Consider the following 24,667-nt stretch of genomic DNA (forward strand, 5'->3'; position numbering starts at 1 on the left):
ATGGTCTGTCATTTTTATGGTAGGTTTATTGTAACATATAGTGACAGAATACCAAAAAAAAAAAAAAGCATTTCAATGAGTGATATAAGTATTTGATCCACCAATCAAAAGAGATCTTGCACAGAGCTCCAGACCAATGCCGACTGATGGTTGTTTTGTATTTCTTCCATTTCCAATTATCGCACCGACAGTTGTCTCCTTCTCACCAAGTTTCTTGCTGATGGTCTTGTAGTCCATTCCAGCCTTGCGCAGATCTTTTGGCAGCTCTTTGGTCTTGTCCATGGTGGTGGGAGTGATTGGAATGAAAGATACAGATTGTGTGGACAGATGTCTTACACCTAATGAGCTGACATTAGGAGTAACTTCTTAAAGTGACAGGACTTATCTGTGTTCCACATGTGGGAGCCAGAATTCTTGCTGGTGGGTAGGGGATCAAATACTTATTTCACTCGCTGAAATGCAAATCAATCTATAAACTTTATATAATGTGTTTTTTGTTTTTTATTCTTCATGGATTTTTGGTCAGTATTCTGTCTCTATACATTAAAATAAACCTACCATAAAAATTACAGACCCTTTTTTTTTGTAAGTGGGTAAACAAAATCAACAGAAGAATCAAGTAAACATTTTCCCCACTGTATTTATATTTTTTTATTTTAGTTTGTCATTTAAGTCATTTGATATTTAATCTGTTGTGTTCTTCCACTGAAGCTCAAGTTTTTTTAAATTTGTAACTGTTCAGTTGTTCACTTACGCATGTAACAAATTGCAGTTATGCAGATTATATAATATATTACATTGTTGGCTGCTTTTTTTTTTTTTTTTTGGCCAGTAATTTTGCTGTGCTATTTAGATATGATATGATATGATATGATATGCCTGATCAAGCCTTCATTTGATAGATGGCATTCCACATACACTGGCACAGTAATCTGTTTTTCAGAACAAAAAAATGAAAACAGAAAAAAAAAACTGCACTATGAAATCTGAGTGGGTGACATGGGGAGTCATATATATATGATAAAATCTTAATTGTCATATTTTTTCTTACCTCAACTTAACGTTAGATAAAATATGCAGATGACATTTAGCCTAAGCCCTAATTTCCCAATTAAAAAAAAATCATCTGTCATTTAGTTTTAAACACAATTCAAAAGATTAGGAAGTTGAGAAAATGGAAAAAAGAGCACTGTGGAAGTAGGTAACATCTGGATTAAAAAGAAATTGTTTCATTATTATTTTTTTTAACTAGCTGGATTTGAACTGTGGTTACCAACATAAGAAAAAAAAATAAAATAAAAACATATCGCAGCTGTTGATTTCTACATTCAGACACAAGAAGAAACCCACATTGCCAAGAAAAAAAAGTTCCATCTAAGAAATCTTTTAGAAAATAGACGCTTCAACAACTGTGCTGCTGCACATATCTGAATGATACTGATCTAAAATTACTGACCTAAAATACTCAAAAAAATTTAGCAAATCAAGTATTTATTTTTCATAAACATGATCAACATGGAGAGGTCAATTTTTATTCTCATGAAACCATCTGCATTCTGTTTATTTAATTCAAACAGCTACCTCACATTAGCTGGAAAATGAAAATGCTACTGAGAACAGAAAGCTCAGATCATATCAAATAGATTTTCAGACCCTTAACACATTATGAGATGGTTCCTATGAAAAATATTACACTATTGGAATACCCAAAGCAAAATTACAGCATTTATTCATGCTATTAAGCTCTGTTTTTTTTTTTTTTTTTTTTTTTTTTTTTAATTTAGCCTTGATGATAAAACAGTGTAGATAACATCCATCAAACCTTTCATCACTGACCTGTACAGAGAGACATTTGCACCTGTGCTCCAAACATTTATTTGTAATATCAAGCCAAGCCAGAATGCCTGCACACTTTGAGCTCTGAAATTGCCCCAGACCACTAGCTGTATTTAATAATTACCATCTATTAGCATTTCAAAGACAGAATGAAGGCAAATCCTTTGAGAAAATAAATCCTTTGAATAATTGTCCTGGACAAGTGCTCTATGATGCACACACAAACACACACACACACACACACACACACACACACACACATATATATATATATATATATATTAATTCATTCAGGCCAGAAAAAAAAAACTAAACAAAAACAACAACAACAACAACAACAACAACAAGTTGTCACTGAGACAGTACCCTTAAAGGGACAACTTTGTACCTTATCTAACTCTAAAATGTTCATATTAGTACCTCAGATAAGTAATACGTACCCTTAAAGGGTTAGTTAACCCCAAAATTAAAATCTGTCCATGTTTTACTCACCCTTGAAGCATCCTAGGTGTATGTGACTTTCTTCTTTCATATGAATCCAATCAGAGTTATAAAAGAATTGTCCTCTTCCAAGCCTTTCAATGGGGGTAAATGGCATTTGTTGTCAACTGTTCAGAAGATGTAAAATAAAGTGGTTAGTGACGAATGCGGAGAGACAACAAAACAAAAGGCCGGTCACAAATCAGAAGCACAAAACAAGAATTTGTAAAGAAAAACCGTCAGAGGATTTCAGTATAAGCCAAGAGGAGACTGTCTTTGGTAAAGTAAGTTTCCTTTGCTCCTACTGTATACATTTCCCAGATACGCGTGCGATGCATCAACTTCTGTCTGCTCATCTTCCACATCCCACAGTCAGCAGATGTGTGAAAAAAATGTTTTTTTTTTACGTTTTTAATCTGGATATTAATCTTTAGAAATACATGGATTAACTAAAGGGGGCCGTGTGAGGGACGTTTTATTACAGATGCATGCACTTTATTTCACGTCTTATGAACTGTTGACAACAAACACCCGCTTACCCCATTGAAAGGCTTGGATGAGCAACGACAATTTTTAATATAACTCTGATTGGATTCATCTGAAAGAAGAAAGACATATACACCTAGGATGCTTAGAGAGTGAGTAAAACATGGATGAATTTATTTTTTGGGGGAACTAACCCGTTAAGGTATTAATATGAACATATCGGGGTAAATAAGTTACAAAGAGATCCCTTGAGGAATACTGCACTAGTGTTCCTAAATTGTTGTACCTCTAAAAATAACACAAAAAAATATATTATGATATACAAAGTAATCCGCCTATAAGAAGACAAACACAGCAACTTTAATACAGTAACTATTATCACTATGATAACTGAGATGCAAGATATCATCCCTTGCATTTGTACAAACCAAGAACAAGTGAGACAATTGTGTGATGCAATTAGAAAACATTTGACAACTAAATGCCACAACTGACCAATCAGAATCAAGTATTCCAGAGTGCCATGTAATAAACAGGTAAAGTAATAACCATTTCCAGTGAGAAGTATTTCCAACATAATACCATACAAGCTGCTGTTGGAGGATTGGGCTAGTTCTGTCTTTAATATTAGATGAATGTTTCACATTATTAGGGAGATGAGGCGGTGGAACCCTGAACTATATCTTCTCGGGAAATAGCCGTATGACACAAGCATAAATAAATTATGTGTTTGTGTAATGATCAAAACATTTGGGAATAATTTTGTCTGCTGATTTTGTTATTCCCTATTAAGAGCATTTATTGGATTTACCAGCATGGTTGTACCACCAGCATTGGAGCAGATCTGTTCGTTTGCTTATCGTGTTAAAGCAGGGCCTACCCCCTCACATTGACATATCCTAAAATGTGTAACCTCAGTTTGGCGTGTAGCAGCTGGCTGGAGCTTTAACCTGCCAGGGTGAGTTTGTTGTTGTTGTTGCCATTTCTATCATTATGTGGATGTAGATGTAGGAGGGAGAGAAAATGCCAACAGGTATTAATGCTGCTGGTTTCTTTTCAGACAGTTTCCATGGCAATTGCAGAGAATCTTTCTCAGGTGGAGGGGCTGCTGTAATCCAAAGCAGGATGAGTTTTTCTAAATGGCCATAGGGGCATGTTTAAGGAAGGACAATTGCAGTAAACAGTGTTTTTAGTCAATCTAAGACCTCCATGCATGAGCTGTTGAGTTTATCTTTGCAGGTCCATTGCATGATGCCATTTTCTCAGGAACTGAGAAAGAAATCCTGTACCTTGATGCACAAGCCACTTGTGCAAACAGGTGACACTTAGAAAACACTGGAAAGTAGAAGTAATGTTTTGCGTGGATTTATCATTTTTTGTTCATGCTCCAAGAACATTCCTTACAAAGATTCCTAACCTTTACTATAGAGACTGCTGCAGCTGGAATCAGAGATTAAATATATATTAGGCTACGTACATACGAATGTTGCTGAACTCCTCAACCTTGAACTTTTCTTATCACTTAAGTCTGATTTGTGAGAAATGATGTTCCAGGATCAAAAATGATGATGATGAACTTGTCCTACTCTACAAAATCACAGTCATACTTGTTTATCCATAGTGCTTTGCACTGACCAGAATGATATAATCAATTTGTACTTTGAATGCTAGCTCCCCCTGGGCATTATATTTGGTACTGCATATCTATAAAACCCCACACTGTGCAAGCAAATGTCTATTAAACACTTTTTCTGTTATTGGGATGTCTAAAGCTATGTTCAGTGTCCATGGAATTCCCTTTGTTACATCTCCAGATATAATTTGGTACTTTGACTTTGTTGGAAACAGTTAATATCTTTCTTCAAAAATCTTTCATGTACCATCTTAGACATTTTAAAATCTGTCAAATCTGTAAAAATTTAGTCTGTTCTTGTGTGGCATATGATAACAGCAAAAAAAAAGTGAAAATAAAAATTCTGTCATCACTCCACCCTCTTGACATTCCAAGCCTGTGGAGAGAATGCTGGTGTTTGCTTTCCAAGCAATTAATGACTGCTTCATAAACAGACACATCATAAATGTTCGCCATATGACTCATGCAATATGATCTACATCTAAAGTCTTTTTGTGAGGAACAGGCCAAAATTCATTGTAGCTGCTTGTTTATCAGAGTTCCATGGGAGGGAGATCAGTAGGTCTGTTCGGATAGAAAGCCCTTGCTTTAAAGTAGTTAAAAAGTAATACACTACTGTTTAAAAGCTCACTTGTTATTGTCAGTGTTGAAAACAATAGTGCTGCTTAATATATTTGTGGAATGTGATACATTGTTTTAATCTTTGATGAATAGAAAGTTTAAAATAATTTGAAATAGAACGGGTTTGTAATTTAAATATTGCATCCTTGCTGAATAAAATTTCTCAAAAAAAAAAGTGCCCAAACTTTTAAACAATAGTCTAAATATTCATAATATACAATATCAAAACCTGCTTCAGTATTAGTAGATTATTTTTCCACGTTTCTATGGTATACTCAAAAACAAATAAGTGAATCATAAACATAAAATCATAACATTTTAAAATACTTTTATTTGGCAAAACAATAGGAGTCTATATTTACAGTGTTGACCCTTGTTCTTCATAACCTCTGTTAAAGAAAAAAAAAAGAAAAAAGAAAAATCTCTTTAATGCTCTGGTAAATTGGCTTCTGGGCCAAATCCTGACTAATGTCGATCCATTCTTGAGTTGATCACACTTTGTGGGCTTCTGCTTGTCCCCACGCCTTTTGAGGACTGACTACAGGTACCCTATGGGATCGAGATCTGGGGAGTTGCCTGGCCACGGGTTCAAAATTTCAATGTAATGATCTTTTAGCCATTTCTGGAAATGCTTCTTCCCTCCTTTTATAGCAATCAGTCTGCTTTTACAATCTAATTAGTATGATAGTGATTTCACCTGACTAGTACACTTTCACACGTGCTGCTGATATGATTATTCAATTAATGTTAGCTAGTCATTTTGTGTCAGGATCAAAACGAATAGTGAAAGTGTTTTTTTTTTTTTTTTTTTGAATGAACACCACAACTGCTTAAGCAACAAACTTTGCAAAACACATAAACAATTTATGTCACTGCCAAAACTTTTGGCCATGACTGTACATGTACCTGTCATTCACTCTGTAAATAAGATTTGTGCTTGAAAATGAGTCTAGTTGCCACAAATCCTTATAGGCCACATAATCTGATTCCATTGTATATGAATGCGGCATCAGTGTAAATCCCTTTCATTCATTTAATCAAGCAGATACACTCAGGCAGATGAATTATTCAGTGTGTCAAATGAATTTGATTTCCGCCACCTGTGATGTAAGGGGTGTGTGTTTTTTTCCCCCACTAACTAAAGCATTATCCAGTTTTTCTCTTTTTGTTTTTTATAATTAAAAAAATGTCAGAATATTTCCAGTTTATTCCTAAGTGGAATGAGAAAATAGTAGGGAGCTGGATCTAAGATAAGCTGTAACCAGAAAGAGGCCTATGTCCCTCTTTATCATTAAAATAGGCTCTAAAACAACTCAGAATGAAAATCACTATCAGCAACCTGTTTTTCTGTAATGTAATAAAGAAAGCAAACAGCTCATCATCATCCAGAGTTTAAATGGTCAACTCCTCCCATATACAAAAGCACTGCAGGCCTTAGGCCTCCGCCAGCACAGTAGCCTAGCAACTATCCATGGAGAGTGACATGTGCAACTGTCTTCCACTTGCCAGTATGGAAGTGAAAGCACAGATGCTCTTATGTGCAAAAGACAAAGAAAATAAGTGCTGCTGTTTGGGCAAAAAGTCATGCCACTTATGAGCCATTTAAAGGTGCTATAGAATGCACTGATACAATATTTAGAATTTTTCTCTGATGTCCCCAGAGTGTGTATGTGAAGTTTTATTCTAAAAATACAGTTTCTAAAAATTAGGTTTTCCCCTTTAAATTAAAAATGAGCTGGTGCTCCTGCCTCCCTTTTCAGAAGAGTGCAGAGCTTTAAGAGCGGTGTTATGGTTTAACTGGTGGTGACCATGTTACTTACATCTCATTTGTTTCAAATGCAATTTTTAACTACCACATTCCTATTTACGTGAAGGCAGCATTAGTGAAAACAGACAATGGTAGCTTTAGCAACATTAGCCTTACAGAGAACAAGAAGCTCTTTTGGAAAACAAAATATGAACCATGATGCTTACTTTGTCTAGAGTCTGGATGTTTGCACACAAAGTGTTGGTATCGATCCTTCTTTCAGAAGCAATCTTTGCACAACTCCAAATGCTGAACTGACCCTTATTTGTAAGGCAATGTAAAATGTTAGCACGTATAGGACTTTAAATTTTTTACCTGGGACATTTCCTTCAAAAATAGAATTTAAGCACTGTGTTCTCAGCGGTCTATGGAGACTTCTATGTTCGTTGGTGCATCCTAACACACAACACTTTTAATGACTCTTTGGCCAGCAGCTACAGCAAGAAAACAGTAATTGCGGACTGCTGCTTCTCACTGAGGGCTGTGTATATGCTAATAGGGCAGAGGGCATCACAAATGGGTGGAACTTTCCAGAGTGACATCATAGTAGTGAGAAATCTGGAACTGCTCATGTCGATTATAAAACAATGAGTGGGTAGATTTTTACCATTATAGGCTGGTTGTTTTCCCATACTGTGGCCACATAACTGTGATCAAACATCTTATAAAAGTGATCTTTGCATTCTATGGCACATTTAAATTACAAAGTGAGTCAGACTATGCACACAGATGGCTGTGACCAGCCCTATTGCATTTATTCAGCAACTGGAACTTATTCATCTCAGCTCTTTTCACTGTTGGTCTGCTGATCAAGCCTAAGCTATATATATATAAAAAAACTATAGTGATTATATAGTGACACAATGTGTAGCCAAGTATGGTGTCCAATACTTGGAGTTTGTGCTCTGCATTTCACCCATCCAAGTGCACACAAACACACACACACAAACACACACACAGAGAAACACAGACACACACCAGGAGCAGAGGGCAGCCCCAGCCTTGGGAGTTATTGGGGGTTTGGTGCCTTGCTCAAGGGCACCTCAGTTGTGGGTAATTAGGGTGGAGGGAGCGCTGGCCATCCACTCCCTGCACCTACATTTCCTGCCAGTACTGAGACTCAAACCCACGACCTTAGGGTTACAAGTCTGACTCTCTATTAGACCACAAAACATAATTTGTAGTGTTTTGTAACTGGTTTTCTAGCCTGGCTTAACTGGGTGTGTTTCCCAAAATTAAATATGGTCGCTAATTCCATCATCACCAATAGAGTTAAATGGAACTTGCAACCATAGTTAGCTAACGATGCTTTTGGGAATCGCAGCCCTGATCAGTAGCTGGTGATTAATATTATATATATTCAAAAAAGAGTACATTTAGTTAACCCTCTGGAGTCTAAGGGTATTTTTGGGGCCTTGAGAAGTTTTGTCATGCCCTGACATTTGTGCTTTTTTCAGTTTCTTATAAATATCTAAATGGGTAAAGTCTAATATCACTGTAATCAGCACAAACTGGGCTATAATAATATGTGAAACCCATGCATGTACATGATTGTATTTTTGAGAAAAAAAATGTTATGCATGGTTAGTGAAAAACTAAAAATGTTAAATCACTTGAATAAGGCAATAAAACACATACATAAAATTGGTTGCCGGAAAAGTTGAGAACTGGAGCTTGTAGCCTAGAATTTTTCTTTCTGAATGATGTGAAAATCATCTTGTTTACTCACTCACAGAAAACAATATATTGATTTAAATTTTCTAAAACACTTTTTGTTGGTAAAAGTCATATGCGAGTAGGCGTCAACTATCATGAATATCATTGTGATTTACACCTGAGAAGACAAAGGCCTGCATAATGAGCTGCATAATGAGCCTCCCATTCAACTGTGCCACTGTGAGGGAGGACTTACAAGAAAGAGAACAAAATAAAAGTATATAATTTTATGTTTGTAGTTTATTAAGAATATATTTAATTATCCCACAACATAATTGAATATCCACTTGGGGGAGCAGTTAAACAGTTTATTAGGAACAATCAAAGCTGACTTTCAAATTTTTTGGCATCCTTTCTCTAGTCACACAATCCTTCAGAAATCCTTTTAACAATCTTATTTTCTACCAAATAAACCCCATTTATTATCATCATCATCATTATTATTATTATTATTATTAATGTTGAAAAGAGCTGATAATATTTTTCAGGTTTTTTTAGGGGGAATAAATCGAAAGAACTGCATTGTTTTTACATTTGTTAGAGTTATCTCTATTTGTCACATTTATATTATTTACATCAAGCTTTTGAATGGTATAGTATTGTATATTGTTATTGAAACTTCATAATGTTTCACTTGATTATACATTTAGTCAGGAATTATAGTTTGGAAAAAGTATTTGGAAAAAGTCTAACTAGTAAAATGTTTACACGTTATGTGAAAACTAGTACAAATAAATAAAAAGAGACTTACTCATGTTTATGATCTCTGCTGAATAAAGTGCTTCATTCTTTTTTCTGAGGAAATCCATTTCTCAAATCCTCAACCACATCACATCTTTTTGGGGTGAATTATGTCTTAGTCCTCTCATCGCGAAGCAAACAGTAAAATAAAATAAAAACTTGAAGAATAGTCTGGCTGCTTTTTCTTCTGTGTGGGCGTATTCAAGCCGCGCGCTTCAGTTTGAATCTGAATAGCGCGTTCAGCGCGGGGGCGTGGTCACATTACATATAATGAGCGGAGATATGAAAAACAGACATTGCGTTGTTTTCATATGGATTACTTTATCTCAGAATATACTGTTCAAATATATGTTGAATGTAGTATGGAAATCTCGCTCTCTGTCTTTGACTGGTTATTGGTGTGTCATGAATTCTAGACTCATCCTATTAACTGGTTTTGCTTCCCTTCCCAAAAGAGTGAATATTAATCGAGCCAGACTGAACCAACAGACCGTCTCACATGAACTTTTATGGAATCATCAATTTTTCAGTAACCCAAGGTCAGATTTTGTGATATCTGAGTTGGGAGAAAAAAACTAAAATCTGAGAAGCATATGCACAGCTAAGATTAAAAAAATCATAAGTATTCCAAGCTCTTGTCTGGCAGCATACATACAAAAACATACTATCGTTTGAGTCAAGACTGCATTTATTTGATTAAAAAAACATGAATATTGTAATATAATATTGCATAATATTAATATGATAAACATTAATATTATACAATATTCTTAATAATATTGTACATTAATTCATGTAATAAACAATAACAGAATATTGTTTAATATTATTCCTTCAGGTTTCAGCGTCGCTTGATCCTTCAGAAATTATTATATGATGATTTTTTGCTCAATAAATATTTATTATTATTATCAGTGTTAAAAACAGTCGTGCTGTTTAATATTTTTGTGGAATATGTGACATTTATTGAAATATAAATCTTCTGTAACAGTGTAAAGGTCTGTCACTTTTGAAGAATTTAATGTATCCCTGTTGAATAAAAGTATTCATTAAAATATTACTATTAAAAAACTTTTGAGAAGTAAAGTATACACAGTAGTACTTCATGAACTGTAAGTGTTTATTTATGCACCAGTGGCAGAAAACAGTTCTTGACAGCAGTCCCATAAGTCATCAGACTTATTCAGACTGATGCTTGCTCCCACAGCTAACAGGACCCTAGAGAGACCAGACGACTTTGGCAACAATGGAAGAGAAGACTCAAATTCATATTGCTAAAATGTTCTCTTTCTTTCGTCCACATTTACTGTCACTTGTCATTGTATGTTCACATGCTAGCTATACGAAGTGGATTTTTCTTTTAGTGTTGATCCAGTGCAAGTCTTGTAGACTAACTGCAGCCGTGAACCATAACGCGAGTCCTTTGCGGTATGTGCTCACAACTAAGCCTGCAGTGCTTTTGTGTACAGCAGTACAACTCTTAATTGCAAGAAAAAGTGGACGCATTCCTCTACTTACCAAAGAGGCGTAGAAATAATAAGCTTTGGCAAACAAGAGGCTTTGGGTTTGATTGACCTGGAGGTCTGACCGCGGGGAAAGGAGATCAGAGACAACTCAAGTATTAGAGAGAAACCCAAGGATAGATATGAACAACATCATGTTTCAATTCTACAGTGCTTGATATTGACCACACTCTGTTGTACAGCTTGCAGAACTGTATTATATAGCTTATGAGTAACATTGTATAAGTGACTTCGAAAAAGGCCCATGTAACATTTAACAATGTCTTTGCGTATCTATCTAGCACATGAGCTGCATTTTGTTTTCAAGAGGAAAAAAGAATATATAGAATTCAGAAAGCTACTTAATGAGGTCTTTAATGTGTTTTCCCCTTCAACTGTGCCTTGATGAATGAAAATACAGATGAGCCACAGGCCGAGGGGTTTAATGCAGGATTTGTGTTCTTGTCTGTTTTCAGAATGATGCACACAGCTGGAAAGTGTCAAAATGTCAGAACACTTTCAAAACAATATAGGCATTTAACAAATATAATTAAAAATAAATAAATAAATACCACTGACCTGAAGAGCAAAAACAAAATGTCCTTCATAGAAACAAAAATAACATTGTGTTATTATCTGAGCTTGTTATTTTAAACTAATGAGCTTAGTGGAAAATTGTTCCATTGTGAAAAAAAATTGTTGTGGCCAGACCAGTGTGAAGTTATCTATGTCCCTACAGCAATATTTGTTGTTTGTTTAATAGAAAAATCTTTTTTTTTTTTTTTTATCATCAAGCATTAAACGGGGAAATATTTCCTCATATTGTCAATGTTTTATGTCTATGGCCCTCACAATAATGAAACAGTGAGGATGGGGCATTTGAAGAAAAAGCAAAACATTTCGTTTTTTTTTTTCATCTGAATAGTCCATTTGTTTCTGTGTACTCATGAAGGTCAAAACTGACTTACCAGAAAGAAATACCAAAAGGCTAAATAAATTACACCTTTATGCTTGCAGAATGATACAATTTTCATTCAGGGAGTTTAAAATATTGTGGACGCAGGTGAACTATTCTTAATGGTTTACTGATACAGTGTATTCATTACTCCGGTACCTTTTCCAGCATCATTCACAGGCCGGGAGGCATGTGGGTTATCAAGGCTAATCATAATGTAGATTTCAATTGACTTTCGTATTGATTGTTTGTAGTGTAGAGCCAAGCAATGTGGCAACAAGTGACTGCTGATAAATTAAACTAGCAATTGTATTATATAGGACATGGAACATATAGGAATGATGTAAATCTGTCTGCTTTTGGTGGTTTTTATATAATTTGGCATAAACTGCCATTGAAATGCTATATAGGATCATATAAAGGACAGTGGATCACTTCTGCCCCCTAGAGTTTGAGATAGTTAAAGCATCCAACAAAAAGGCAGCCAAATGTAGCACCAGTCTCTTCCACACTGAAATACTTCCAAGAAAATGTATCTCCAAGATAACGTTTCATTTAAATAGAAAAATAAAAGATTGCAAATTGACTGCAGTTTTATTAAGAAAATTCTGAAAAGTCACATGTAAAAAAAAAAAAAAAAAAAAAAAAGTGTGGAAAAAAATGTTTGTTATAAGTCATCAGAACTGTGATCTGATCGATCCTTTCAATGTAACATGCAGAATTTAACAAATTACTGCCCCCTGAATTCCAAAAAAAAAAAAAAAAAAAAAAAAAATATATCTAAAACATTTAATTACAATACAGCAATTACTAATTAATAAATGTTGTTGTTTTTCTTTTTGCATGATTTCTGTTGTAAAAATGACTGTTTATATGAAGATAAACCTCAGAACTAAAATAAAACTGTGAAAAAGAATAATAATAATAATAAAAGGCGATATAAATCTGTCATTTATAAGACCTCGCAGACAAAATACACCCATTATATTCCATACTAACAGTGGAAAAATGAGACCAAAGAAACGTACCAAGAAAAATTATATAAAATATTTTGTTTGCTTTTAAAAAAACAGTATTAAATCAAGTAGTACATTTTCTCTTAAATATGCTATCTTATAAACATTTAAAATTAAGTAGAAGAAGGTAAAATCTGGAGGCATGAACAGAAGCAGCAGTAAGATTTTCTCAGGTAATGAACACTGCATTGCATGGTTAAAATGTGAGCCATAGCTTCAAGGAGTTCAGGTGGAATTTCTGTTTAAAAACGATGTCAAATCTTTTTAAAGACACATCACTCTTCCAACGGATATGTTTTTATGACCCTGGATTGGATTTTATGTATCCCAATTATGAAAAATTAGCTGCCATTATTTCAGCCTTTACTGTGCCATTCCAATTCAGTGAACTACAGACATCAACAGGTGCTCCATATGATTTCATTTTGCTTGCAGAGAGATAAGAACACATTTTTTGAAGTGTCTGTTTCTTGCACTCGAGTCAATAAACGTCTTCCCACAGGTCTGACAGATGTGAGGTTTCTCTCCCGTGTGGATCCTCACGTGTGTGTTCAGGTGACTTGATTGTCTAAAGTTTTTCCCACAAAAGTTGCAGTGGTAGGGTTTCTCTCCAGAATGAACTCGCAGATGAATTTTCAGCCGTCCGTGCGAGCCGAATCTCCTGTTGCACATGACACACAAATACTCTCCTGTACCGCGTGGATCTCCGTGAATATCACGATGTGTCGGGTAGCTTTCAGATAGCTCCTCTTCAGGCTGTACGTCCTCCAAACAAATGTCAGCCAAGTTTGTCTTTGACTCTACTGAAGAGGTAAAATTACACTTTTTATTCTCCTGGGATTCTAAAAGAGATGTGAAAACGCTATTTTGTTAAATATTTTATTCAATTAATTTCTTTTCAAGTAGCATTGTTAATTTGAATGCCCTTACGTGTTTGTAGTTGTTCTTTATCATGTGCGACTTCTTCAATTTGTCTGACCTTCTTAACTCTTTGAATTTCCTCTTTTTCACTCTTATTCCTCCTTTTTCTTTCCTGCTTTGATTGCAGTTTTCTTGTGGGGAAAAATAAATGCATGTTACTTCAGGTTGGGCATGAATTTAAACAGATGTATTGATGATATTTACTAGGAGTCAAACTATTCTCATTGGGTGATTCTAACAAACAAATTTCCAAATAGTGTAATGGTTAAACTTGGAACAGTTTACACCATATTTTATTTTTTTCTTCATCATTCCTAATGTTTTTCCTCCACTCCACTCAGATGAAAAAACAACCACATTGCATGCTACTGCTTCATTCACTATTTTCATTTTATTTGGAAATTCATCAAGAGCATAAAAAATAAAATAAATACCTGGTCATTTGTGTAATCTAAAGTAAATCTGAATCAAATTATTACACCGATGACAAGGAATGAATGTGTTTGTGCTAGTATTTCTGTCAGAATGCATGCAGTTTACTTTTTTAAAAAGAATATTTACATTTATGCATTTGGCAGATGTTGTAAAGCGCATTAAATACATTGATTTTAGCATTTTCTGGGAATCCTACCAATGACCTTGGCACTGGCTAGTGACATACTCATATAATCTATCAATTGAGAAACAGGAATATTTTGCCCATATCTCTCAGTGAACATTAAAAACCCCATAATGTTGATCAGAGGAGGTGGACGGCTCTGGCTCTGGGATGGCTTGATTAATGTCTTCTTTAATATTGACTAAAACCTCCTGAAATGTTTTCTTTCTCCTGTAAGCGGCTGAATTCTCCCTCCACTTTTTCTGTTGTCTTCTTAATTCTATTGGGTTCAGATCTTTAGCGAATTTCACTTTCCCCTGAGATTTTCGTCTTTGATATCTACAAAAATGAGAAATATCATTGAGTCAGTCTCAAGCTGATTCTAAAAAGCTCAATCTAAAGCTTATTCTCACATTGAGACCTCTTTCTAAATACATTGCTACATATTACACAACACTTATAATGCCGTGGTGTGTGTGTGTGGGTGTGTATATATATATATATATATACACCGTATTTTTCGGACTATAAGTCGCACCTGAGTATAAGTCGCATCAGTCCAAAAATACGTCATGACGAAGAAAAAAACAAGTCGCACTGGACTATAAGTCGCATTTATTTAGAACCAAGAAAAAACATTACCATCTACAGCCACGAGAGGGCGCTCTATGCTGCTCAGTGGTAGACTACAGGAGCACTGAGCAGCATAGAGCGCCCTCTCGTGGCTGGAGACGGTAATGTTTTCTGTTGGTTCATTTCTCTTGGTTCATGTCAAATTAATTTTGATAAATAAATCGCACCTGACTATAACTCGCAGGAACAGCAAAACTATGAAAAAAAGTGCAATGTAAGTTTGGTGTCTGTGAGATTTTTTATGATTTTGAAAGTCTCTCATACTCCTCAAGGCTGAATTTATTTGATCAAAAATACAGTAAAAGAGTAATACTGTGAAATATTTTTTAAATTTAAAATTTGATAATTCGTCTGCTGCTTTTTTCTGGAAAACATTATATATTTTTTTGTCAGGATTTTTGGATGAACTAAGTTCAAAAGATTTATTTGCAATAGAAATTTGTAACATTACTAAATGTCTTTACCGTCACTTTTTAAACCATTAAATGGATCCTTGCTAAATAAAGTATTAATAAAAAATGAAAATAAAAATCTGACCCCAAAACTTTACACTTTTGTATGTTTATTAAGCATATATGATCTGTTGCTACTATAGTATTTAAAACATTGCATATCTACTTGCATTGGTCATGCAATCTAACCTACAGTCACCCCTGAACACTATTTCTTCCTTTAAGCTGCAGTATACCTCTCTCTCTCCTTTTTCCTGTACGCCTCACGAAGCTCAGGACTCCCGTACACTTTCTGCTTGTGCTTAAGGGATCTAGCTTGAGCTGCAGTCTTCTTTCGCTCTTCATCTGCCAATCTAAACAACAAGAAAAATTGGACCTTAAAGAAGGAACTATCATAAGCATTTGCTTCTTTAGGGACATGTCCCACTAGCCAACTTGAAATAACTCTATTTTGGTAGGGCATGTCACACCTAAAGAATATTTCAGCTAAAATCTCACTCTTTTCTGTTAGAGCTCACATAAAAGGGTTAACAGGCTAAATCACTGCCTCTGACTTACTTTGCCCTATGAATGAGTGTGATTTTGTTTGTCCATCCAGTTCTTGTCGAAGATATAATGTAGAAAACCCCGTGAAAAAAGTCTTGCCACACAATCACAATGGAACACAATCAGGTTACTAACTAGGCCATGAATGACAGTCTGAGAGATAAAATCAGATGTTGGATACTGTCAGAGACTAAGCAGAGTGTTAACTCTTAAAGGGATAGTTCACTCTCAAATTAAATTTTGGTATGTTTTCAGCTTACCTCAATGGCATTCAAACCGCTAGTTTCGTGTCTTAGGTCATCAATGTGTACTTACGACGGGGAATTGATTAATTTGGACATCTCTGTGCATGCTCTTTGAGATGGTGACCATAGACCTCCATTATATGAGTCACAGACAAGAACGGTTTGACTTAAAAATATTAAAATTGAAACTACTGCGGATACAAAGACACCTACATCTTGGATGCCTTTGAGGTAAGCTAAAACATACCAAAATTTAATTTCAAAGTGAACCATCCCTTTAACTCAGCAGGACACTGAGGCTAATAGCACCCAACTGCTGAGGGATGTGGCTGCAAGCACATGAAACTACCTGGAAATTTGCTGAAAAACTGGCTAGTGGGATGCCAGCCCCTGAGTTCACATCATGCATATGACTGAAAGAGAATGTGCAGTCTAGTGCCACTATAATTATACTATAGTATTTAAATGCTTCAATTAATTAAACATTCAAAATGCAAGGGTCCAGCAATGAAGCATTAAATTGGTCAAAAGTGACAGTAAATATATTTATAAATGTTACTTAAGATTTTAACTTCACATAAATGAGTATTCAAATAAATCAGTTTCCCCTAAGTTTTAAGCAGCACAACTGTTATCAACATAAGATAATAAGAAATGTTTCTTGAGCAGCAAATCAACATATTATCAAACATATTGAAAAATCAGCTTTGCATCACAGGAATAAATTACATAAATTATATACAAACAGAAAACAGTAATTTCAAATTATAATATTATTTTACAATATAACCTTTTTGACTGCATTTTTTTATTAAATCTTATTGAGCCTAAACTTTTGAACGGTAGATTATAATTTATTTAAAAATGTTTAGTTAAAAGTATTAACATCAATAATGCTTATGAAGTTTCAGCATTAGCATTAAAGATTAAAGCCATCTAACTCTGCTCTATTGAGAAATGTGTGCAACAGTAAAAATTTCACAGACTAAAATTATAAGCAGTAACGGCAGTAAAAGTACAGTTAAGTAACATGGTGTGGTTGATCTGGATATGTTTTGATGCATATGTGAGAATCACCCAGGATGAGAATAAATCAAAAGCATCAAAAACCCTTTACTGATCACTTTTTTTTTTTTTGAGATACTGTTTTCAATGTTTTATAACAGTGGAGACAGACTGAAACAAGAGAAATTAAATCATATTTAATAAGTTTATAATAATACAAATTTCTCTCGAAATTTGCTTGCGCAATGTAACAAATCATATAAAGATCATCTTTTATTGGAAAATTTAATATAATTTTATTAAACTTTGCTAATTTGCCTTAATCTTGAAAACAACTGAGAAGACAGTGATAATTTTTTTTTTTTTTAAATATTTGTATTAATTACCTGTCAGCAAATCATCTGGATCTCTTATTCTCATAAACACTAGTGTGTATTGTGCATGGTATGTTTTGACAGACACTGATGTTGTGAAATTCAAATGATCTGGATTTGAAAACAGATGGCTCATAAGCAATAATCATTTATTTCTTAGCCAGGAAAATATTCAGTGGTAAGTAATCGATGCCCATGAGTGTGTTATGTCAATGCTTTTAGTTCTATTATTCCAACGACAGCCAGCCTTTTTGACAGATGTGATAACATGCATAAGTGGTGAACTATGTTGGATTTTTGGGTAACTGAAATGCTTTTTGCAGAGTTCAATATACCTATTTTACAGAATTAAGTTAATTTTGTGGCTTAAATTCCATGTTACAAATAGGGGTGCTCCGATCACGATCTCCGATCGTTATGCGCATCTTGTCAGTAAAGCCGGTTCTCTAATCAGCGGTTAATTCCATCAGGTGCGTGATTTCACATAGAGCAGCTGTTACTACACAGAGCCGTTGTTAATAGAGAAGATGCGCAAATCACGTTAATTTTCAGCGTTTTTTGGCGCATCTTCTCAGTTAACAACGGCTCTGTGTAGTAACAGCTGCTCTATGTGAAATCACGCACCTGATGGAATTAATCGCTGATTAGAGAACCGGCTTTACTGACGAGATGCGCATTAACGATCGGGCCGATCGTGATCGGAGCACCCCTAGTTACAAAGAGACTAATACAATGAAAACAATAGCATAACAGTGAAAAAATAAACACTTTTAAACCTGTTGTTTAATAACTGTCACTCACATTTTTGAACATAGACTTTATAGTGCACGATTCAAGCTTAAATTTTTATAATTCATGAATTATAAAACATTTTAAAGGATGAATTTTGAGATTTTAAGTTTTCAGTTGATATATAATTTCTGATGATTTCTAAAATGTGATAGAGAAAAAGGCAACGAATAAGTCTTTTTTTAAACAAAGGTCAAAACTCCTGTTATAATGTAGATTTTTTAGGTGCACTCTAGTCATAAATTAATCTATTACTTTTCCTATATAATTTTTTTTTAACAAAAAAACATTGGTAAAATATATATTTGGGAGTCTTAGACTTTCTAACGATATATAGTTTGTCAAGATTAGATTAGATTTGTAATATAGTGAAGTAAATATAGACGTCCCGTCTACAGGACGGGTGACAGTTATTAATTACTTTTTAGCAGATTTTGAGTCAAATTACATGTATGACAGTAAAATAATTTGTGTAGTCTAGCTAGTGCATTTTTTATTTCACTACAAAATGTCAACTCAAATCAGCTTAGATGAAACAGTAAAGAATCAATTCAAGTACCTCTCTCTTATCTGGGCCAACTCCATTCTGTGATGCGTCAACATCTCTTGATTTCTGAAGGGCGGCTGAAAAACAATGACATCCATCAGCTCACATTTATGGATTCAAGTTTTTTAATTAAATGAAACCAATAATACTTCACATTAAGAGGAGTTTTCTACATGTACAAAGACTTACATGAAATGTTTGTGTCTCTTGTCTGGGGGATCCAATGTGGCTGAATGTGATTTTGTTGGCATCACTGGCCCCTGAATCACTCGAGCCGTGTTTTGTGATGTGCTGCTGTACTTGACAGGTGGTAATCGTTTCAGAATTACTCTCAAGTTCAGTCTTTATTTGAGGTGCTTTGTTAATAAAAGGACAATTATTCTCACTACTGTCCATCATTTGGGTTTCAGTGTCTTTGCTGGGCGTCTGATCATGATGATTGTCCAGACACAGTGATAAAGATGCTGATTCACTGCACACAGGCATTTGCTCTTCTTTCTCCTCCTGCTGTGTATAAACTTCTAGTTTCATATGCATCTCAGTGTCCTTAAAATCGTGTTCAGATCTCCATTCCTCTGAAAATGTCTGGGTGTATTTCTTTCCTTGAGTCTCAGAGGAGCAGGGCTGCGTTTCTTTGTGAATAAACATAACAAATAAACATACTTCAGCTCTTGAAGATCAAGAAGAATGTGTCAGGTGTGTAAAAATGTAAATTAGTCCGAGTGGTACATAACTAACAAAGAACGCAGATGCATAATAAAATTGGCAGTGTTGTTATTCATTGGCTCTAACTGGCATAATTTAAACATAAATATTGTGAACTATTTAAAGGGGCGTGGCTGATTTAAAGCACATTAAATATTCCTAACTATTAGTGTTAATACAATTTTTTTCAAAATCATAATATGTAAATAATACGTTAGAATCAGATGTAAGGTGGACTGACTAACCAGAGTCCATCTGAACTCCTGCCTGCTGCAGTCTCCTCTTGAGCAGCTCAATCTCCTGTCTGGAGCGACAAATCTCCTCATTATACTCTGAAAATATGTCTTCCACACCCTTAAATATCTCCTGCGCAGCCAGAGTTAATCTCTCTGTCAGAAAAACACTTAAAATCTGCAGCTTAGACATTGTGAGTTCATAAAATGTCAAACTAAGGTGTATATCCACCTCTTACTTCCACATCCATAACGTTTCTCGTCTGTTGTTTTGTCTGCGTTTATCCTGCCGTAGTGCGTTTGTAATCAGCGCCACCTACTGGTCTGGATGTGCGCTGTGTGTGTTCGTCTATATATATATATATATATATATATATATATATATATATATATATATATATATATATATATATATATATATATATATATATATATGTTTACCACCTTATTATTTATTTTGCCACGAAGAATGCTCAGCCAATAAAAATGACTGAATAATAATAAATGAAAAAAAATTAAAATTTCCACCAAAATACCATCATCGTTAAAGTTTAAATAAGAGCCATTAGATTAAGATGGCAACCAAATAAAATTAGCTATTCTTTAACATTATTTAGAAATTCTTTTTTTTTTTTTTAAATCATCTGAAATGGATCAGATATTAGATATTGCCTTATATACTCTAAAATATTGACACAACAAGAATTTATACTATGTCAGAGGAGAAAAATGGTACAGTTCTGCTTGCAGTCAAACACACAGGGGATCCTGGAGTGTGTGAGCAGTTGAGAGCAGGTTTATAGTGTAGTGGATGGTGAAGAATAAGTCATTGTTTGACAAGGCCAGCTGTCAGCTCCAATCTTCCTCATGACAGGCCTTGCCTGGCCACCTGCCTACTATTCTCCAACTACGGTCACAAACTCTCTCTTCAGACCACCTCAGATTAGTGCCAAAACACATTACCTTATTGCTGAATGTCTTTTTGTATGTATATATATATATATGTATGTATGTATATATGTATGTATGTATAATCAGTATCCAGTTGCTCTTGAATAATTCTCAAAGAACCCATTACAGTTCATTAGTTTGAGGTCAGTAATAGTTTTTCTTATATATTTTTTATTTATACTTTTATTTATATTTAATATTTTTGGACTTACCTTCTTCTCATCAATATTCATCTGCATCCAACCTCCGGATCCGGCTCACCAACAGCAGTTCATCCAAACATACAAAGATAAGACTGTGATTCACTGAACTATCTCAGCATTGCTCTGTTGACCAATCGCTCACCTGCTATCCACGTGTATCTGTCAGTACCTGTTGTTTGGATTACTATAATACATATTTCTATAAGACATATACACACTACTAAATTTTATATATATATATATATATATATATATATATATATATATATATATATATATATATATATATATATATATATATATATATATATATATATATATATATATATTAAACCTGAAGAAATGTAACAAATTACAGTACTATATGTGTGCACTAGTAAAAATAAATAACGTAAATAAATAGTACTTTAGAAAAGCATCAAATCTAAATGGCACTGACAATGATTTTTTTTTTTTTAAATCATACATATTTAAATCTATACTGTATGAAAGAAAATCACACAAAATACACATTTCTTAGAATGTATCTTAATATATATATATATATATATATATATATATATATATATATATATATATATATATATATATATATATATATATATATATATATATATATATCAGTTGGTTGTTTTCGATAATGTGCTGCATCAGCATTGCAAATCAATCAGAACTCGGTGGGATATTTAAAACACAGTGATCCAAGCAAGTTTGGAAAAAAAACTGCTTAGTGTCCAAGCAGTGACACATCAGATGCCACTGTGCTGGCATGAATGTGCCAAAGACCTGTCAGCACAACTACTACATAACTGTCATTCTGTGTCATCTCAACGCCCCACAGAAACACGCACATGGCACTCTAACCAGCAACTCGTAAAACTCTGTAAACGACCATTTATTCTTTTAAACAATGTGTATGAAGGTTGAGTTATGTTTATATAGTAGGAAGCTACCTTGCCTGGAACATTTCTTTGTCCATCAAGTCACTGAAGTCAGGGATGTGCTTGGTATCTGTGTCACTTTCCTAAAGTTGCATTCCAGTGACTGGGATGTTTACACTAGATTCCGTGTTTGTCTCTTCAAGTAAGAGTAACCGTATCTGCATCATGGGCATTCACACCCCGTCTTCAATGTTGTCTAACTATTTGGTCGCTCCAGAAACCAAAGCACTAAATTTGTGCTCCTCATGACATGGGAGAAGGTCACTGGAGCCCAGAGTCAGATATAAACAGTAAGGGACGAGCAGAGAAGCTTGTAGGCCATATTTTTACTCGCCGATAATGCCTGGGACAAGGCTCAACTTTCCTTAACGTCACAACTGGAATCCAGACATAAAAGTCAAACAAAATTAGGAGCATTGTTGGCATAGTTTCCACAAAAAAAAAAACATTTGAATGCAGACCCATCCCAGCCCCACATTTTCAAACCAGTGTCATGTGCAAATAATGACCACAAATGTTTCAATCAAAAAGCGTTGTGATTTTTTATGCATCCATCTATGGAATGATTGCCATTAACTGCTGAGAATGAAAAACTATCCTCCGATATGCTGGAATGAAGAGGATGCATGTCTTTGAAATCTATTCAGATTCCAAAGACTAATATTAGGTTCATACTGTACACTGCAGAGAAAAAGTATTTAAAGCATGCTATTCCAGGATGTTTATGGCATTGAGGCATAAATGTAAGTCTGTGGGTGACAATCAAATGGAATTCAACAGGAACACAAACCCGGTTATGTGAAAAACACAGAATAGACATATTGATCTTGACTGGCACTGCAAACAATTCATAGGGAGGTCATACTGTAGGTCAGGGCTATTCAAATCTTGCCCTGGAGGGCCAATGCAGAGTTTGGCTCCAACACACCTGAGCATGCTAATCAATGTTTTAGGGATCATTAGAAAATCACAAGCAGGTGACTTTGATCAGGGTTGGAGCCAAACTCTGCACCGCATTGGCCCTCCAGGGCAAGATTTGAATAACCCTGCTGTAGTAGGTGATCCATTTTTAGCATTAATAGGCCTACACTACATGAAAATGCAGAGTATTTTTATTTAGGTTTTTTTTTTTTTTTTTTTTGATGAAGTCTCTTGAAGGACAGTGTAGCATATTGTGGGGTTTAAAGAGGTTGTCAGCTGTTCAATGATGCTCTTGTCAAGAGGTGTTTCCACCAGCTTCCCACATGGACGGCCGCCATGATTGTGCTCTTAGAAAGTGATGTATCGTTAACGGCTTGTCTGGTCTATTTAAGTGACCCATGAGAGACCGCAGTCACATTGCCACAGTTTAAGAAGGTGATTAATAGTTTATCACATGAGGTTGGTAATGTTGTAGAATAGGCTACATGCAAATTTGAGTATGGCTCATGGAAATAATTTCTGAATTAGTTGAATAGAAGGATAACACGAATTATGTTAAAGATAATAACTGTTAAAGAGTTGGATTCCCATGCTAAACATGGACAAAGTTTAAAAAATTAAGTTGTACGTTTGAAGGAGTATTTCTGTTCCAAAAAGTTTTTTTTCGAGTATGGCTCTGTGTGACGTTAGATGGAGCGGAATTTCCTTATATGGGTCCTAAGTGCACTTCTGCCGGAAGAGCGCGCGCTCCCGTATAGCACAGCACTGAGAGCACAACAGACATTCACTGATCAGATCGAAAGCGTCGCGAAATGTCACAAAAGGAGTGTGTTTTTGGTTGCCAGGGCAAGACAACCCTGCACAGATTACCAAAGAAAAAACAGCATTAAGGGACCAGTGGATGGAGTTTATTTTTACAGAGCATCAACGGAGTTGTGCAAGTGTTTGTGTTTGTTCCCTGCATTTCGAAGATGCTTGTTTTACAAACAAGGCCCAGTTTGACGCGGATTTGCACATCATTTATTTCTTAAGGATAATGCAGTCCCAAACGAAAAAGGGTCACGATCGTGTGTTGGAACCACAGGCGGTGAGTAAAACTGCTTCAAATATCTCTGTGTTGTTAACTTAGCTATCGGTGCGTAAGCACATCAAGTAAACAACATGCGATGTTGTCATCAAACTGCACTTTCCACATGTACAGCTTAAAAAAAAAAAAAAAAAAAAAAAAAAAAAAAAAACGACAAAGTGGAACTTAGTCATTTTCCAAAACCGCTAAGAAAATATATACAGTTTCAGTACATACCACATAGAGACGTCGTTGCTGATGCTGCTTCAGCTTCTGGATCTGATTCTGGATCATAAATATACGCTGAATCTGACTGTTAGCCATGGTTTGTTTTGGATGATGGTTTTTTCCTCAAGGCAATGTCAGAGCCGTTAAATATGATTTTCAACAGCTCTGGGTAATGTCACAGCTTCCACATGCTCTCAACGCAAAAGCCTACTGGCGCTCGTGATTCTTTAGCTCCGCCCACACGTCACGCCTCCAGCCGGTCGTGTTTTTCCGGGAAAAATCGGTACAGACTATCTTTCTCTTATGAATATAATAAAACTAAAGACTTTTTGGAGTTATGAAGGATGCAGTACTACTCTATAGGTACTCAAGATTAACAGGATATTGAGTGAAAACGCTTTAACAATGAAAGCAATTAGCTGTAAACATTCTGTGCCAACTTGTCTCCATCTGCCAGTTTCTGCCAGGACACACCACACTACAGTTGAAATATTATAAGACTCTCCTTTTTAATTG

At 35.0% G+C, this 24,667-nt stretch overlaps 1 protein-coding gene across 9 annotated transcripts; it reads right to left on the bottom strand.

Moving 5' to 3' along the window:
* Positions 1-13,139: 13,139 nt before the first annotated feature.
* Positions 13,140-21,080, bottom strand: si:ch211-86h15.1 (uncharacterized protein LOC558435 homolog). 9 transcript variants are annotated; one of them, XM_052609845.1, is made up of 7 exons: positions 21,005-21,080; positions 19,854-19,912; positions 19,093-19,535; positions 18,916-18,980; positions 15,634-15,750; positions 13,724-13,845; positions 13,140-13,635 (listed from the first exon to the last, which is right to left on the bottom strand). In XM_052609845.1, exons 1-7 carry the CDS (start codon positions 21,013-21,015, stop codon positions 13,214-13,216), a joined length of 1,239 nt encoding a protein of 412 aa, XP_052465805.1. In that variant the 5' UTR covers positions 21,016-21,080; the 3' UTR covers positions 13,140-13,213. The 9 variants fall into 9 exon arrangements, 7 of the variants coding, with proteins under 7 accessions (XP_052465805.1, XP_052465808.1, XP_052465804.1 ...); XM_052609848.1 differs by lacking the exon at positions 21,005-21,080 and adding an exon at positions 20,074-20,161; XR_008185907.1 differs by lacking the exon at positions 21,005-21,080 and adding an exon at positions 14,522-14,651 and having other exon boundaries at positions 13,452-13,596; positions 19,854-20,130.
* Between the last annotated feature and the right edge of the window lie 3,587 nt (positions 21,081-24,667).

The sequence above is a fragment of the Carassius gibelio genome, chromosome A11, assembly GCF_023724105.1.
Source record: "Carassius gibelio isolate Cgi1373 ecotype wild population from Czech Republic chromosome A11, carGib1.2-hapl.c, whole genome shotgun sequence".
Classification (NCBI taxonomy): Eukaryota; Metazoa; Chordata; class Actinopteri; order Cypriniformes; family Cyprinidae; genus Carassius; species Carassius gibelio.